Below are 18,849 nucleotides of genomic sequence, written 5' to 3'. Positions count from 1 at the left end.
CATTTTCTCAAAAAGAATCTGAAACGTGCTTTAGATCATCATCAAACTCTGATTCTTGAACAGAATAACAAAATTCTTTATTCTTCATTCATCTAGCAGCTACAGAGTAACATGATCATTCATTTGGAGTTGTGTTTGTGTTCACCTCATGAATCTAATAGTTCTTGTTGCTGCTGAGCAGATGGATACAGTTGGTTTATGTATTCAGCAGCTGCTGACTGTGGCTGGAAACAAGGCTGATGAGAATGAACAGACCCAGACCCACTGCAGCTTTTAAGTTGAATTATCTGGAAATTCACATAGGTTTTACCTCTGACGTATGAAATGTAGGCAGTGATTGTGAGAATGCCCAAGTGCTTCTAACTGAACTGAAAACATAGACTCAAGTTTAGATTTTACTCATTTACTTGATGCAGGTACTTCTGATCCATTCTCATCCACTTGAATGGAAATAAATGAAACTGTTGATTCCATCTGGCAGATTTGCGTTGTGTCTGCAGTGCTGTTATCTGTGCTATCAGCTGTGTATACTGGACTAGATTTGGACATTACATCAGTCCATCCTTGTACACAGTAGATTGACTGCAGCTCTAAAAACAGCCAGGGTTGTCATCATCTGAAGGCTCCTCAGCTCCTGTCTGATCTGATGACTGTGGACAGGTGTATTTCCTCTGGGACGATTCTTCTGCGTCTTGCTTTAACCTTTCCTGTCTGCTCCGATCAGTGCAAAGGTGAAGGTTCTCTAACCTGTGTCAAGACAGGGCCTGCAGAGTGGAGCTGAATGGAATAACCAGCCTGTCATCATCTACAGTTTGAGGGAACACTTCATTGGACTGTGTGTGTGTGTGTGTGTGTGTGTGTGTGTGTGTGTTGCCATGTCTCTGTGCCTCCTTTAGTTGTTATGTAATACAGCACTGAGGGGGCCTGTTGACTAGCAGAGAGGACAGGAGATGAGGCTGATACCCTCACTACGCACAAAGATTCATGGAGCTTTATATAAAATCCTATGTGTGTACAGTACGCAGATGTGGGTGGGTGTGTGTGTGTGTGTGTGTGTCTGTGTGGTTCTGCTTTTACATCATCTGTTCAAATATGCATCAGCGATCACACCACTTCAACATCCACTGCTTATAGCTCGTTTGTTTGCTGGTAGAGTCAGTGTTGTAGTTACCCAGCTTCCAGTATACACTGTGTGTGTGAGTGTGTGTATTATCACACAGAGTAAGTTTGTATTATCTGATCTGTGTGTGTGTGTGTGTGTGTGGGCTGAATGTGTATCTTTTTACATGTCACACTTCCTCTCTCGGCTCAGCTCATTCTGCTGTGGACAACAAGCTTTGTTGTCCTGATAGAGCTGCTCAGTAAGGCTGAGTGATCACAATCACAATGTACAGAACATTTAATCAGATTATAAAATTAAATAAAATTATTTAATAATAAATTATTTTCATCCACAATACCAGGTCTGGATCAGGATCCAGGAAGGAAGCCCCTGCTGAGCACTTGGTCACATGGCTGTTGTTGTGAATGGGGACTGGAGTATACTGATAAACTGAGCTGCAGGAGAGAAGTCACTCCTGTGGAAGCCATATTCCTTTCATATTGTATTCTGAATGTGGAGTGTGTGTGTTGCTGCACAATGAGGGATAATAGCAACATGTCACAAATACTATTTCTCATTCATAAATATTTTTTATTAATGCAAGGACAATGTCAGGATTAATACATGAAACTGTAGAAACATGCTGATGTACACAGACTTACATATAGAGCTGGCAAAACAATCACTCTGTTCAATAAAACACACAGTCATGTTGGCATTTCACACTGTGAGTGGGTGAAAGAGAGAGAGGGGGGAGGGAGAGGTAAACACGAACATCTCACCTCTGTGTTTATATTCACTCATGTGTGAAATGTCACCCACAGAGATGTCAGATGATGAGGATTCTAACACAACAATGTGCACAACTGTCACACTCACACACAGATATGATGACCTCATGCTTTGGGCTTTGTACATCACAACTCTAACACACTTACAGTCACACACACACACACACACACACACACAGAAATGTCAGTGGGCAGGAGTCCTCTGAGGTTATTTCATTGTGTGTGTGAAGGCTGATGGTGAGGATAATAACTGTTATGTAAGGCTATCAGAGTGGCTCCTTTAAAAAGTTTGAAAGAATCAGTGTGAATTCAATTCAATTCAATTCAAATCAATTTTATTTATATAGTGCCATATCACAACAACAGTCATCTCAAGGCACTTTTCATATAGAGCAGGTCTAGACCATACTCTTTAAAATAGGTATTTACAGAGAGAGACCCAACAAATCCCACCAAGAGCAAGCACTAGGCGACAGTGGCAAGGAAAAACTTCCTTTTAAGAGGCAGAAACCTCGAGCAGAACCGGACTCAGGGTGGGCGGCCATCTGCCTCGACCGGTTGGGTTAAGAAGGAGAGAGAGGGGGAGAGGAGGGAGAGGGGGTAGGGAATAGCGAAAGAAGAACATAGCATAACACAGGTTCCATATCAGATGTAAGATGAGGCCAGTAATACAACAGTAGTAGTGATAGTAGTGATAATTAAAGTATTAACTGCTAACACAGCAATACAACTAATAGCAGTATAAGTAATTTCTAATTCTAGCAGCAGGTGTTGAGTGGAGTTGTAGGAGCAGCAGGGGACTTGTCATCACAGATCAGACTCTACAGCTCCAGAGGAAGAAATACCTGCAGAGAGAGACAGAAGAGGAGAGAGAGACGGAAGAGCACAATACTACAGGAAAGGGGAGATACTGAGTTAGTAACATGTAACATGGGATATGAATCCATATTGAGTGGAGAGAGGTGGAGAGAGAGAGAGAGAGAGAGAGAGAGAGAGAGAGAGAGGAGCTCAGTGCATCATGGGAGATCTCCCGGCAGTCTAGGCCTATAGCAGCATAACTAAGGGATGGTTCAAGCCTGAGCCAACCCTAACTATAAGCTTTATCAGAAGTATCAGTGTGTCCTCTCTGATACTGAGTAGAGGTCTGGTTAGAGAGGTAACACTACAGTCAGTGTCAGTGGTTTGATAAGAGGTTATAGAATCTATTGTTATTTGTTTGAATCTATGATAGTAAAATTCAATGTAAACTGATTGGCTTCCCTGTGTGGAAAATGTGTGTGTCCTCCCTGCTCTCCTTGGAACTATTCTTGGAGGCGAAGGTTTCCCCACATCATGCCTCCCAAGGCCTCGGCCATCCACTTCCTGTCTGAATCAGACTTCCTGTTGTTTTTGCAACTGGCTTTCTCGGGATTGAGTGTATTTTGTGTGTAATGATGTGTTGTGTGTCAGTGTGTAGATGATGTCTCATGATGATGAATGAATCAAACACAGAAATCCCATTTTCAGTTCTAAAAAATTTTAAATTAGGACTATTTATCTTCTTTACAGCTCTTATCAGAAGGCATAGCTTCAACCAAATAATCAGAACATAAACAGACTAACTGCCAGACCGATTCCATACTTCTGTTACTGTAACAGTGAAGGGAAACTCTGTTATGGAACTTCAAGCCAACAACAACAGTGTAATAAAGTGTGATTATCACACATTGCATACAGCAGATAGCCTTGCACCCTGTACCCCCCTGTAGGTATATCTAACTACCTTATGTGAATGGCACCCACCCTCAGGTAAGAAGTGAAGAAGACGCCTTCAAGACAATGTGTGTAAGTAATGATCATGTCCACATAGTGTGTTGGGCTGTGTCTCTCTACCTAATGGCTGTCCTCTATAGTTTTCTATGTTGTCCACTGACAAAATTACAGAAGTCTCATCAGCCCAAACTAATGAAAATCTGTGTTGTTATGTTGACAGAGATTTCCAGACATCCTAAAGTTAAACATTTTGTGGTTTAGGGACTCAGTTGTTTGCATTTATTGGAAGCTCTTTGTCTATTGTTTATCTAATTTTCCAGATCTGTGTTAATGAGTCCTAATAAGTTCCTGTTGTTCCAGGACTCTTATTTACAGATGGTATATATTTTTAACTCTGCCATTGTTGGCTGGAGGTAGTAAATGAGTTTATAGGTGAGGTTGTCGGTGAAAATAGAGCTCTCTTTTTAGAGAGGGGAAGTCTCTGAGAAATTCCTGGCATCCGTGGAATTCTGCTCTGGTCGGATCTGGGCAGACTCCTCAGTGAATGGACGACATAACGCCCACATCCACCACTCACATTTCCCTTTCCCCTCTATTCAGCTGGTGATGAATGCACAGTCACAAACACAGGTTGACTGGAGACACCTGAAAATGATACTGTGATGTACTTCAAGATTCACATGGTAGTTTTTGTCAGTTTTGTCAGTGTATGAAGGAAAGGAAAGCTAGGCATTGTTGATTGAAACATGTTCTTCATCTTCCTAATAGGCAAAAGGGCATAGAGATGGCATGGTGTCGTCCAATGAGAACAGGCGCCGGCCGCTGTCATCGGGTGAGGTGGAGGGCGTGTCATGGCACGGCCCACGGACCATTTTACTCCAGAAGAACTCACAGGGATTTGGCTTCACTCTGCGCCACTTCATTGTCTACCCACCAGAGTCCTCCCTCCACAGCTTCAAGGTAAGTGGGCTGCTCTCTGCTTTGGGACTTTGGCCTTGAGTCTATATGTTTGAAATGTGACTAATTTGAGACTTTTAGAACTCATTAACACTCCAACTGATCACCCACATGACATCCTATCTTATTAGATTTGATTTGTCATCCTAAATCTGATACCTACCTGAGCTGTCATTAGATGACGACAGTAAGAACAGATAGATAAATGTCATCAAAACATAGGCATCCATGACCACAACAACATACAGGACAATGACCCAAGAAAGGGAACACAAAAGTCCATTTGAACCCAAGTAAATATTTATTTATTTATTATTTATCCATGATTTCACTTGAATTGTATGCTTGCCTGTAGACACATTTTTGCATGTTTGTCTGACTCGTTGGTGTCACACGGCGGTGAGGTTTGTCTGGTCTTGGGATTTTGGTCTTGTCATTTCCTGTTTTATTTTGAAGGATTCACTCTCCTCTCGTTTCAGAGCACTTGCCCTTCCTCCTGTGTCACCTGTGTGTCCTGATTACTCATTGTCTCCACCTGTTTCCCATTACCTCTGCGTGTTTAAATAGTCTGTGTCTCCTTTGTCTTTTGCCAGAGTGTACTGTCAGGCCGAGACTAAAAGGCAGGACTCAGACGCAGAGATGACGTAAATAAAAACAGACTTTATTTACAACTAAGGTTCTCTCACTGAGTGACAAAGAAACAGAGGCTATAAAATTATCCTAGGGCAGATAAGAAAACAAAAACAAAAAGTCACTCTCAAGAGGAGAAAAAAAAACAAATGAACGGAGGCTAATAAAGTTAGAACAAATCAAAATCACTCACAGAGGAGGCAAACAAAAGGCTATGAAAAGATTTAACAAAAAAAACGCTCCAACAGGAGGAAAACCAGAAAAGCTCTAAATAAAACTCTCTCCTAAAAAAACAGAGGACCTAAGATAGCTACGAACATAAACGAGTAAAACAAAATCGCTCCAAAAAGGAGGAAAACAAACAACTAGGAAAGTACTCTAAGGCTAAGGCGAGAAACTAAAATATCAAAATTTACAAACAAAAAATCACTCTTACAGAGGAACAATGGCTTACTGGAGGCAACACTATGGCTGTGGATACAAGGCTGGAGGTGAGTCAGGTGAACGGACGAAGACACTCTGGCAAAAGACAAAGGAGACACAGACTATTTAAACACGCAGAGGTAATGGGAAACAGGTGGAGACAATGAGTAATCTGGACACACAGGTGACACATGAGGAAGGGCAAGTGCTCTGAAACGAGAGGAGAGTGAATCCTTCAAAATAAAACAGGAAATGACAAGACCAAAATCCCAAGACAAGACAAACCTCACCGCCGTGTGACAGTTGGGCATTGACTCCTTGGGTTATGCTTTCAATTAAATAGAATTAATTGGAAGTTTCCCAACTAGACATGGTCTCTATTTCCCCTGTAATTAGCAACAAATTGTGTTGTTCTTTCCAGGGCATTTCTTGAAAATTTTGAAATTATTCTGAAATTACTGGATTTACTGACAGTGTACTTAATTCATGCCCATGGCTGTCAAGGAAATTTGGGTTGTTTTTGTAGCTCAGGTCATCATTCCTATTGATTATGATAATGTTGTTCTCACCAAAGTAATGGCTGAGGTCTATATGGCAACAGCATTGCTGGAAAACATAAGCAGGGAGATGATCAGGTAGGTTGTAGCCAAGCCAGAACGTCAGTCAAACTAATTTGGAATAAAAGAGAAAGTCAAGCAATAAAATTACAGACCAAAGTTTCTGCTGTGAACAGCCATCACAGATGAACTTGTTTACTTTCCACACTTCCATAGTTGTGTGAAGTAGACATTTTGCTGTAGAATGAGGAATCACTGAGGATAAGCTGTCCTACCTCCTAGAGTCAACTACAGTCAATGAAGCATCTGGTGTGTGCTATATGCCTATAGGCAGCAAATGAAGTGTGATGTGACTTTTTGATTATATGGTACGATCACACTATTCACAGTCCCAACAGAGTTTAAATCTGCTCCCTAAACTAACATGATGAAAACACGATGGATATATCAAAAACTGTAAAGGCTACAAGACTGAAGCGTGGTGAGCTGCTTCCTCATACTGTGTCTCACACTCAGAAATGCTAGCAATAGGGCACGTGTTGAGAAATGAACTAAAAAATATGATCAAATATTGTTAAATATTTTGGTCAACATCTTGGTAACTGTGAGGTGTAGAGTAAAGTATCTGTGGATTCAGTGGATGATGTTGAAGAGATTGATAGAGACCACACCCATTTGCACTCTAAACATTTTCTACTATTTAGAAAACAGTGAATTTAGAATTTCTGAAACAACATATCAACAAAAATAGTTTTCATGACAGGCCTGTGCTAATGTTCTGGATATTCTAATTTCATTAATATTATTATTATTAATATTAATATATTAAAAATTCAATGACTTATTTTGTATGTTTTTATTAAAATTGAATGTAAATGTTCAGTTTTTTCAGGACAACTGTGGTGTTATCTTTTTCTACTAGTACATTTTTACAAGATTTTGCTTTTTCCAAAAACCTTCTGCCATTATAATGAATTGACATAATATTGAAATCCTCTTAAACTTTCTAGACAATGTAATTCAACTACTTGTACATACTTTGAGGTGGAGAGTTCATTTAAGCTTTTAAATGGCTCATGTTACTTTCAGCCATTAAACTGCTCCTTAGCCAGACCAGTTCTGTTATTTGGGATTTTGGCAAGTTATTGTTGTAATTAAAAGACTCAATTAGACACAGTCATGTTTCTTTATATGGCCCAAGATTTTGTTGCTCATTATATTTCAAGTTTGACTGTGACTCATGTAAAGCTGAATCTTTCAGTCTATGATAAAACATCCATAGCTTTGTACAGACAAAATTTCAGATGAATTAAAGATGACATATAAGGTCTGAACAGGTCTAATATATAAGCATCATTTATATCTCATTTGTTCAGTTTTGTACCATCATGTTTGTAGAGATGCTGCACAGAGGTGCTGAATAAACTGTTGTTTGTCCTGAGATCAGCATTTCACCATGTAATTCCCCCTAAAAGCACATATTAGCTGTCTTTATGCTAAGCTAAGCTAAGCTAATTTCCCCCCTAACTCCATACTTACACACTGACATGAAATTGATATCAGTCACCTTACCTTAGTCATCGACAAACTGCATGTAAACTTTAAAAGATGAATGCTGTGTGTTTTATCTGTCTGTCAGTGATCTGTGTGTAAACCACATATGGAAAAATAATTCTGTGCTGATATGCCGCAAAGCTATGGAAATGTATTGCTGCCACAAACAGATCACTATCCCATTATAATGTTATAATGTTATAACATGATAACAATCTGTTTTTATTTTTCTGGTGGGGCAGTAATATCTTTCCATACAAAGATGATCTGAAGAACCACAGAATACACACATCACACAGGGTTGACTGTACAAGCCAAAGTGTGGCATTTAGCCTGTAAGTCCTTCTGGATACTGTAGTCCTGTAGACAGCACAGGAATGTGGATACTGTAGTCGTGTAGACAGCACAGAAACATGGATTCTGTAATAAATGGTAAATGGACTGCACATATATAGCGCATTTTTAGTCATGTTGTCTATTCAAGGTGCTTCATACTACAGGTCACATTCACACTCACATTCATACAGCACTTGTTTTTAAACATACGAAGTGCTTTCTAACACATTCATACACATTCACACACCGATGACAGACATCAGGACAAATCAGGGTTCAGTATCTTGCCCAAGGATACTTCAGCATGTGGACTGGAGGAGCCAACCTTCTAACCACAGACCTTCCAATTGGTGGGTGACCGCTCTACCTCCTGAGCCACAGCTGCCCATTCCCGTAAACAGTGAGGAAATGTGAATACTGTAGTCCTGTAGAGAGCGTAGGTACATGGATACTTTAGTCCTTTAGACAGTGAGGGAACATGGACACTGTAGTCCTGTAGACAGCGAGGGAACATGGATACTTTAGTCCTGTAGACAGTGAGGGAACATGGATACTTTAGTCCTGTAGACAGCGAGGGAACATGGTTACTGTAGTCCTGTAGACAGCAGGGGAACGAGGATACTTTAGTCCTGTAGACAGCGAGGGAACATGGATACTTTAGTCCTGTAGACAGTGAGGGAACATGGATACTTTAGTCCCGTAGACAGCGAGGGAACATGGATACTGTTGTCCTGTAGACAGCGAGGGAACATGGATACTGTAGTCCTGTAGACAGCATGGTCAGAAGCCTGGACAGAGGTCAGAGTGTAGCAGCACAGGAATGTGGATGTGTCCATGTCAGGAATGAGCTAACTCAGCCAAGAATCAAAGCCTCCAGATAGATCCAGACAGATAGACAGACAGACAGGTTCTCAGAGAGTGAGACAACCAGAACTTCAGTCAGGCAGCAGAGTCATGTGGGAATACTACTCCATTATTCTGCCTCACCGTTCTCTATAAATGGTATGGATGCAGAATGAGGGGTTGACATTATGGTTTTGTGTAGTTCAGTGTACACAAACAAAAGCAATGTATTCCAGCATCATCTTAATGTCAGTATTGTGCAATCTCTATGTTAAAGGGTGTAGTGAGACCTGGGCTTGGTGTGGTGTGAGCTGAGCAGCACCCCCCTGTGGTTCTCTCCTCCTCTAACATCTGCTCTGTGTTCTTCCCACAGGATGAAGAGAATGGAAACACCACTGGAACAGGTGAGTTTGCAAATATTTAGCCACTGAAAGTCTGATTAGTAGGATGAATCATTTCACTGTTATGCACATGCCTCTGGGACTGATTAGGATCTATAGCATCATTTGTTTTCAGTTTTATATAAAGCACAGATACTGAGAATGTGTGTAAGGGGAGTTTATGTTACATGTAGGTGGATCCGATTCAACCTTGTGGGTTTTGCTGATATTCTCAGGCTTGGACAGATTCACTGAGTTTGTCTGTGGGTGTGTCTAAACAGGCTGTCAGTGGTCTCGTTTGGAGCCAATGGACACCATCTTTGTGAAGAGTGTCAAAGAGAATGGCCCTGCTCAACAAGCTGGACTGTGCACAGGTAGAAAACATACACACACAGCACATGGGTCATCACACCTCAGCTGCCTAAATCTAAAGGACAGCAGAGACAATCAACAATTAATCAAGTCAATTTAAGTTTACTAGTCGATTAGCACATGCCTTCAGTAAATTCAAAAAATTCAGTGCTACGTGCATGAAATCCTGACCCTAACCCAGTGATGTAAGTTGTAAACAGAGAGGGTTTACTGGCCTGCAAAACCACAGATAATGTCCTCCCTCTGCAAATATGACATCTGTGTGGGTATAAAGAGTGCACAACACAACATTCTTAGATCTAAAGAACAACGTGTGTGTGTGTGTGTGTGTGTGTGTGTGTGTGTAGGGGACAGGCTCGTGAAGGTGAATGGGGAAAGCATTCTTGGGAAAACCTACTCTCAAGTGATTGCACTGATCCAGAACAGGTGGGAGACTGCTCTTTATAAATTTCATCTAATGTTCACATATAACCTCTTATTTATTTTGTTCATGTATGGTATGTTTGATCTGTTTCATAGTGAAAACATTCTGGAGCTCTCTATCATGCCAAAAGATGAGGATGTGTTGCAGTTGGTAAGTGTGAGTATGAGCTTTCTTCTATTTTCTCTTCTTTCCTCGTTTCCACCTTCATACCTCATTCAGCAGCTACTTAATTAGCTAGGCTTTTTAAGTAAGAGTGAGGAATGTCTGTCTGTGATAACTGATCTAGCCTCATATTGAAGTTTAACCTCAGGATATTTTAAATGTGTGTGACTATACCGTCAGTAATGGGAAAACAGTAAGGTTAGTTTGTACAGATGGCTTCAAAGGTATGGATAAAGAGAGGCAATGTTACAACCAGCACAAAACGGCATACTTTTTTTGATTGAAAAGACATGCTGAGAATGAATATATGCTGATATAATATAAAATATAAATGCAGGTATTGGTGAGATGATCAGAAAAACCATATTGGTTGTCTTTAGTTTCCTACTAAAGAGAACTGTGAGTGTATCACAGTCTGATATACCTGATTCCTCTGAGCCACAGAGCTCCATTATTCCCTAAAACTATTAACAACACATCAATGAGCCACAGTGTTACACTGGGTGACATGTTCTTTCATCACCATCAAGATCTTCTGGCAAGATCTCATCCCAGCGCTAGTGCTTTATATAAGGTAAAGATATCCATTGTTTCTGCTACTGTGATATGAACTAATTTTTAAATGGAGTGCAGTAATAACTGTCCTGACTTTATTAAAGAAAATAACGCTCCAGTGGTGGTTGTACAGTGAGGACTAAGCTTTAACAGGACATTGAGAGATACTGCTGCATGGTGCCTCAATCTGCCCTCAGCTGCTCCTACCATCTTTTTTTCTTCGTCCTCTTTGTCATGTTTGACATTGTGCCTTACTTCTCCTGTCTTCAGGCATACTCCCAGGATGCCTACCTGAAAGGCAACAAGCCATATTCAGGTGAGGCCCAGAACCTCCCTGAGCCTCCACCTCTCTGTTACCCCTCCACCAAACACGGCTCTGTGGCCCCCAAGCCTGGCCACAACCTCCACGGTCTCCTGGACAACTGGCAGTGCCGATCTGGCCCCACCACCTCGCTGCTGGATAACCAACCCCCTGCTGCTTCTACCCCCTACTCTGGCTGGCCTGGGGGTCCCGAGGATTCCAGTGGCCACTATCCCCCATCGGGGCAGCACAGAGGCCGCTCCTCTTCAGCCATCAGCGCGCTGGACTTTCATTTTGCCAACCACAATGCTGCCATTGCCTCTGCAACGCTGCCTCCACCAAGGAAGAACAGCCTGCCGGCCTCCGCCCGCACCTATGCCGACACCATCTGCCACCAGGCTCTGTCGGAGTGGTACTACAGCCAGGCGGAGGTCGCAGAGCACATATCCCCCCGCCACCGCAGCATTTCTCAGGATCGTTTAGCGGAGCTGGGCATGGCGCTCGGCCCCGGACCTATGTCTGCCCCTGCAGTGTCTTCAGAGCAACGCAGGAGAGAAACCCTCCTGTACCACCACCAGGCAGCTGCTGCATCCCATGATTCCTATTGGCTAGGTGGCTGGGGTGGTGTATCAGGACCAGGAAGCAGGTCCTGCTCAGAGAGCCTGCTGGCAGCCTATGCCGAATACGAGGACAACTACGGGCGTTCTGTGGAAGCGCTGGCACAGGCCTCTGCACTGGTCTCACCTCGCTACGAACACACTGCACCGAGCTCAACAACTAAATCCAGTGAACACATTGATCAGAAAGCCTCGGGATGGCAGACCCAAATCACAGTGACATCCCCCTTCACCACCTCCTCCACAGTGCCTCCCAGTGGCAGGCAGTCAGGTCAGCAGGTAGCTGAACCTCAGACAAGGCGAGTAAAAGAGGAAGAGCTGGTGGGGTATAAGAGCTACAGCCCTTCTTTCTCCCACAAAGCTGGCCACCTTCTCCAGCAGGCCCATTCATTCAGAGAGCCCAGCTACAGCGGCCCCCATCTCAACTGGAGCCCCAGCAGCAGGAGCAGCCCTGCAGACAGTGGGGGGGGGGGGTGCCCAGGCCGCAGTCCACACCTGCCCTGTCTGCTTCAGAGGAGGAGAGAGCCCAGCTGGGGGAGGACAGAGAGGTCATCTCTCCCATCTCCATCAATCAGGAGGTGGTCCTCAGGCAGAAGCCTCCTTCAGGTCGCCGGACCCCCATTCAAGCTCTTCGACATCCCACCTACACAAAACATGCAGAGTCACCGGAGGCCCCTGTTCTGACACCCTCACCAGGGACCCCCTCCCCTATGTCTGTGGGGCCTGGCCCCAACCGCAAGGCCAATGGTAGCCTGGCACAGCATGCATATGACTCTCTGTCCTCTATTCCCTTCATAGGTTAGTGAACCTCTCTCTGTAGCAACTGACTTTGTACAGCTACCTGAAAAATGTCTCTCAGCAGATGAGACCACACTAGCTCCTTTTACACACTATGACTACCTCTGCTGGCAGTTTTAAAGGAGGGGCCATAATGCCCCCATGCTGCATCTTTACACTTTCATACCGAACAACAAGGAGAAATAATGGCTCAATGTTCCTGCCTTGAACAGACTGTGTAAAAGGGGCTACTGTCTTTACCTGATTAACAGGCACATTGCTATATCATTTTACGTTATCATGTCATCTGTTGCTACAGAGCTCCTCAGCATTTAGGAATGTACCTTGTTTTCTGTGTTTCTATCTGTTTCAGCATTTTTGTGTGTGTATACCTGTATGTGTCTGTCATATACACCAATCAGCCACAACATTAAAACCACCTGCCTGATGTGTAGTCCCCCTCACACTGACTCCTCAGACCTCTGAAGGTGTCTTGTGGTATTGGGCACTAAGACATTAGCATCAGATCCTTTAAGTCCTGTAAGCTGTTAGGTGGGGCCTCAATGGATCAGACTTGTTTTTTTTCCAGCACATGGGATTATGTACAAGCAACAGTAATATCCACATGTTCTTCCTTGTTCCACTTTTGGTCAGAACTGACCACTGCAGACCAGGAACCCTCATCAACACCTGCTGTGTTAGAGATGCTCTAACTGAATAATCTAGCCATGTGTGACCATTGTCAGAGTCCCATAGACCTCTACACGTGACCATTCTACCTGCTTCCAACACATCAACTTCAAGAACTGACTGTTCACTTGCTGCCTAATATATCCCACCCCCCGATAGGTGCCACTGTAGTGAGCTGATCAATGTTATTCACCTCACCTGTCAGTGGTTTCAAAGTTGTGGCTGATGTTTTTGTGTGTGTTGATGAGGGCTGATTGATGTGTGTCCAGTATTGTACTGGTTTAGTTGTACAAATGTTTCTCAGAAACAGAGCTGCTCTGAGGCCAGAGGCCTGAGCTATGAAGCAGGATTTGTGGTTATGGAGGTAACTTCAGGTTTAACTCTGGTTTCAGTCTTACAATGGTGGTTCACTTCTTATTGCGGTAAATCTCCCTGGTAACTTATGCTAACCTGCTCCGGGGCATAGATGTTTTTATAGATCAGTGAATAGTTTTGTTCCAGTCTTTCCATATGTCCACAACATAGCTTTTAACCACGATTCTAAATGAACATTTCAGTCAGAAGGAGCTCAGACATGAACTCTCTCCTCTCCTCTCTGCTTTGGCAGCAGAAACAGTCTGACATTACTGTCACTGTTAACTGGCTTTGATCAGTGGAAATTATTTTTAGTGTTTCTATTCTAGTCATGTGATCATATTGTTCACATTTCACCTTGTTAAATGTCATTTTTGGACAATGCTAGAACTGAGCCAGCATGCAGCTAGCAGTTACTTCTCATATAATATTAGGTTTCTTACTCATGGTTCTGACAACGCTGCTTTTAACATGAACCATCAGGAAATCCTGGGTTGATCTTGCTTCGTAGTGCAGGCCTCTGGAGGCAGAAATCATCTCATTAGCTCACTCCACAGGCCAAATAATGCCAGTTTTGTAGACTAACATCACTGTAGACAGAAGCCTGGTGAGAGAGTTGAGAAGTATGCGAGAAGGCCTATATCTGTCTGAAGGAATAATTCTCATAACATTTTTCCATTTCTGTTTAGTTTGTATTTGAAGACAGTTTGAATTTTGAAAGAAAAATTACACATTCCTCCTGAGAAATGGAAAGCTAACTCTGTCAGTACACACAGAGGTTGACTTTGTCTGACTTGATCTGGTATGACCACCTCCAGTTCCCTCCCCACCAGAGAGTTGACAGTCCTCGTCCCTAGAATCAGTCTATGATATTGGGGTTTGCCACGCCTCGGTCCCCACATTTACCTGCTGCCCAACTTCAGTGCACGTGACCCCAGTGTCTGTCCCTGAGGGTGGGGGACCACACAGTGTGGATTAACTGTAATATTGTTAACATTGGCTATAATGTATGTTTCTATAGTTGTGTTTACCAAGTGAGAGATATGGTAGCTGTCATGTCTGAGTGTGTAATACAGGGAGCTGACTGATGTGAATCATTTATCACAGTAATGGTCTGTAGGATGTAAATGTGGCTTTACTTTATCAGTCTATAGGTAAACATCTCAGTGGTTTTATCAGGAAGCTAACACACTATGCTGACCTTACACTTGTAGTGCTTTGCTTATGGTCCCAGTCTACTGTAAACTGATGATGATGTCTTCCACCTAGATGGATGGAGGTCTGCCTCCAGAGTAGCTCTGCCTCAGACAGATGTTTGAACCACCACAGCCCCACCTGAGGAAACTCTGTTTTGCCTTGTTGCTGTTAAATCCTTCATCACTCAGCCTTTGTTGCTCACCTGTGATGTTGCCCTTGCAGATGAACCCACCAGTCCTAGTACTGACCTACAGCCCTGCTATGTACCAGCTTCCTCTGTGGTGTCCAGTTCCCAGGCCTCCACAATGGCCACTCTCACTCTCACCTCTGTCTCCCCGACCTCCTCCTCCATCTCCTCCTTTGTCCAACTTCATTTTCAGGATTGCAGTGAGTCTCACTCACCCACTCTAAAGGCTCTAGACAGGGCTAGACCAATATACAGTATGGTCTCCAGTGTGTTGGAACTGGTACTGCCGAACCCCTCTGTCAGTGTGCAGTGCCTTTATTTTGGCACACTGATATATTTGTCAAGCCCTAACCTCAGACTCATCTTAAAGAGATACACAGGCATTCACAGTTTAACAGTTCATTCATTTTTGGAAGATAAAATAAACAGAAAAAATGGTTGGTTTTGCAGATGGCTTTAAATACTGTGATACTCATGAGTCTTAGCTGCTGTTAGGATGTAGATGAAGCCAGTCAGTGATGCAAATCAGAGCTGGAACAAATTCACAACACATTGTTGTTGCAGATGGGAACAAAGTAGGAATAGCAAATGAATCAGCAAATCATATTCTTTATCCTCTGTTTGCTGTTTGAGCAGAAGAATTTTAAATTCTGTGATTTGATGTTTTTCTCTAAAATCCTCCCCAGGTCATAGTTGACTTCTCTCAATAAGAGAAAGTGTTTGCCCATCTTTTCTCAAAGTGGCAGCTGTTAGCATGATGTTAGCATGCTCAGCTCCAATTTAACCAAAACTTAAAATGAAAAAGTCAGTGTATTCCTTTAATGTGTAGTATATGTAATTAATCCTTTAATTCATCCACTTGGCTGATGTTATATTAATCACTAACAGTCAATTAAAAAAAAAAACAGCAAATTAATCACTCATCTTCTTGTCACTTCACATGTTAATACCATACATTGCATGTTTGTAACCCTGTGTTATTCTCCTCCCCTCTTCTCTGACTCATCTTTTGTCTCTTCAGGCAGTATTAAAGGTCGTCGCTCCTCCTACCTGCTCGCCATCACCACAGAGAGATCCAAGTCTTGTGATGAGGGACTCAACACCTTCAAGGAAGAAGGTCGTGTCTTCTCGTAAGTCAGGAACTCAGACAACACCAGCCTCTTTACAAACAAATCTACTTCCACAGTATTTAGGCTTTCCAATGTACAGGTAAACAGAAATAGCCCAACATCGTTAAAAGAGGACTGACGTCACTGTAGATTTAGCTTTACTAAGATTATTAGCACAAAGTTATGGTAAGGTCTCTGTATATATATTTCTCTTCTCAAGTCATTTTTCAGTAGTGACACAGAGCTGTCAACACTTCAGACCTGCTGTTGCTGTAACTTGTGTTTTTTTTTTTTTTGTTCCACAGCAAACTACCAAAAAGGGTGAAGAGCTTTTTCACTGATGGGGTGAGTTGTTGTAAATATTGGACTTGACCACATGTACAGTGTACAACAGCACTGAATACACCCCCTGTCAGCGTCACTGACATGTAAAAAAAATACAAAAACAAATCCTGTCTATTTAATTTTCCATCCATCCATTATCTCGAGCCAGTCCTAGTTGATACTGGGTGAGAGGTGGGATACACCCAGGACAGATCACCAGTCTATCACACGGCCATTTAAATTTTTTATTTTAATATCTGTTTTTAGCCAAAGCCTGAGAGGAATGAAGCCAGTTCATTTGAAAAATTGAACTGTTTGACTAAAGAACCAATTGCAACAGAGGTCACACACTCTTCATTAGTGAGATTTCATTTTTTTACTTGGAATATTTGTATTATTTCTTTTTTGGGGGGGGGGGCTTTTTTACTGGGCTTTTTTCCCGGGACAGGAAACAGGACAGAGAAGACAGAGAGTAAATGGGGAGAGAGAGTAGGAGTGCAGTAAGGGTCCAGAAGTCTTCCAGAGTCCAGGGCTTAGATGAAACCAGTCATTCTGCCTTTCTCCACGGATCAGCTGATCTTTGCTGGAGGGGTTTTGATGCTCTACCATCCAATTTAAAATGCTCCAAAGGTGTTTTCTGCAGGACTCAGGTCATGAGACATACCTGGTCCTAGTTTCCACATTTCTTTACAAAGTCTTGTGTGGTGTTTGTGTTTGGGATCACTGTCATGTTGAGACTAAGAGTCATCTTTTCATTCATATGTGGGTGAACAAACCTACATTCATAGTTCCATCAAATGCCATCTCTATATGAGCAGACTCCCCCTCCATGTTCCAGTCACTGTGGTGGTCCTGGCCAAGTCTATATTAAACATTCTGGACCCCATAAGATCCGAGCAAATGTATTTTGGTTTCATCAGACCAAAGAATGTGCTGCTAACATTCAACACACCACAGGTGTCTGTCTGTCCATATAAGCTGCTGGAAACTTAATTTCCCTGAGGGAGTCATCCCAAGGGATCAACAAAGTCTAGTCTAAGTGTAAGTCTCAGTCTAAGTGTGGTCTCTTTTGTAGCAGTGACAGGTAAACTTACTTTTGTTGAATTGCAGTTAGCATAGTCTATCTAACCTGTTTGTTTACAAATTATGCATACATTAAAATGTCCCTTGGCTAAGTTTATTCCTGCATTTTTGTGCCATCTTGTGACCAATGATTTGCTTCTTGGACACTGTCCACAGAGGTTGACTTCATGCTGTGTCCTTCTCACTGTCTGATCAGTCGACACCAGTTTCCACTGATAACCCTTGTGTCCAGTCAGAAGAAATCATCTACATGTTTATCAGTGTGAGGCTGTGTTGATACTCAATTGTGTATGGTGTCATTTTTTGATGACGGCCAGTGAACCTTCTGCTGTAGGTTTTATGGTTCTTCTTGTACCTCCTAACATTGCAGCAGCCGTGTTTCAGGCTCCTCATGCTCTTGTACGCCTCCTTGCGCTCTTGTACCCATCTTTATGAAGTCTCACAGTCTGGTTTCTTATTGTTCAGACAGGTCCTCACTAGGAGGAGCCATGTTTTATTAAGCCAGTCCAGAACTGAGGAAGCTGTGCTGCTCACAGCTTATTTGATGACCTTGTTCATGTCATAGTCTTAAGTAGAAATCACAGGTGTGGTCAGTGAGGTTGCACTGGCATGTGTTTTTAATACAGACAGTCTAACCTGTTTGCTATGTGACAGTGTGGAGGTCATATCCAGTTTGAGGGAGTCTGGTCCAAATATTCAGTTAGATTCAAGAATGAACTGATTAGATCAAGGTGAAGTTAACTCCATCTGGTTGGTGAGAGTGTACAAGCATGAGGCAATAATTCTAGTTTTTAATTCTGCTTAAAATCAGATGTCCTACACTTTAACTGAATGTAATACAGTTAGAGTAAAATGGTATGAATTTGAATCACTGAACATTTTAGTGATAGTGTGCATGTGTGTACTCAGTTCTGTTGTAAACTGTACATGTTCTTTCTCTTTCTGTTTTGTTTATTCTCCAGCAGCAGAGTGAACAGTGTCCACTGTGAATCACCTCAAATGCCTATATTGTGTTTCAGTCTTTGGAGAGCCTGCGAGCTCAGGAGGAAACCCGGTCCAAGCGCCATTCCACCTCTGAACTGGGAACCATTACATTCAGTGACGTACGCAAGGAGGGCTGGCTACACTACAAACAGATCCTCACAGAGAAAGGAAAGGTACAACTCACTGCTGCTACACCTCTCAGGCTCTGATAACACAGTAACAACAGTATAGAATCAGTTATTTTTTCAAACATAAAGTCTGCAAGGAGTGAAAGACGAGTGGACATGCTAATGTTATCCTGAACTCTCACAGACTGCTGACCATTGACCCGCAGAAGTCTTTAGATAACGAGTATCTCTTTCGGGCCCCATGATGCCTTTTCTGTGAT

The 18,849-nt window shown here is 42.6% G+C and overlaps 1 protein-coding gene across 1 annotated transcript in view; it reads left to right on the top strand.

Moving 5' to 3' along the window:
- Positions 1–4,268: 4,268 nt before the first annotated feature.
- Positions 4,269–18,849, top strand: part of LOC108876758 (rho GTPase-activating protein 23-like) — a 24,931-nt gene continuing 10,350 nt past the window's right edge. Inside the window, 12 exon segments of the mRNA XM_051069057.1 lie at positions 4,269–4,328; positions 4,414–4,605; positions 9,319–9,349; positions 9,607–9,699; positions 10,045–10,123; positions 10,217–10,271; positions 11,109–12,218; positions 12,221–12,554; positions 14,997–15,161; positions 15,983–16,091; positions 16,376–16,415; positions 18,497–18,634. Of these exon segments, the coding sequence (XP_050925014.1) occupies positions 4,308–4,328; positions 4,414–4,605; positions 9,319–9,349; positions 9,607–9,699; positions 10,045–10,123; positions 10,217–10,271; positions 11,109–12,218; positions 12,221–12,554; positions 14,997–15,161; positions 15,983–16,091; positions 16,376–16,415; positions 18,497–18,634 (2,367 nt within the window). The 5' untranslated portion in view covers positions 4,269–4,307.

This window comes from Lates calcarifer, unplaced genomic scaffold (assembly GCF_001640805.2).
Source record: "Lates calcarifer isolate ASB-BC8 unplaced genomic scaffold, TLL_Latcal_v3 _unitig_5775_quiver_708, whole genome shotgun sequence".
NCBI lineage: Eukaryota > Metazoa > Chordata > Actinopteri > Centropomidae > Lates > Lates calcarifer.
The sequence above is the reverse complement of the archived record's forward strand: the minus strand, read 5'-3'. Positions and strand labels throughout refer to the sequence as shown.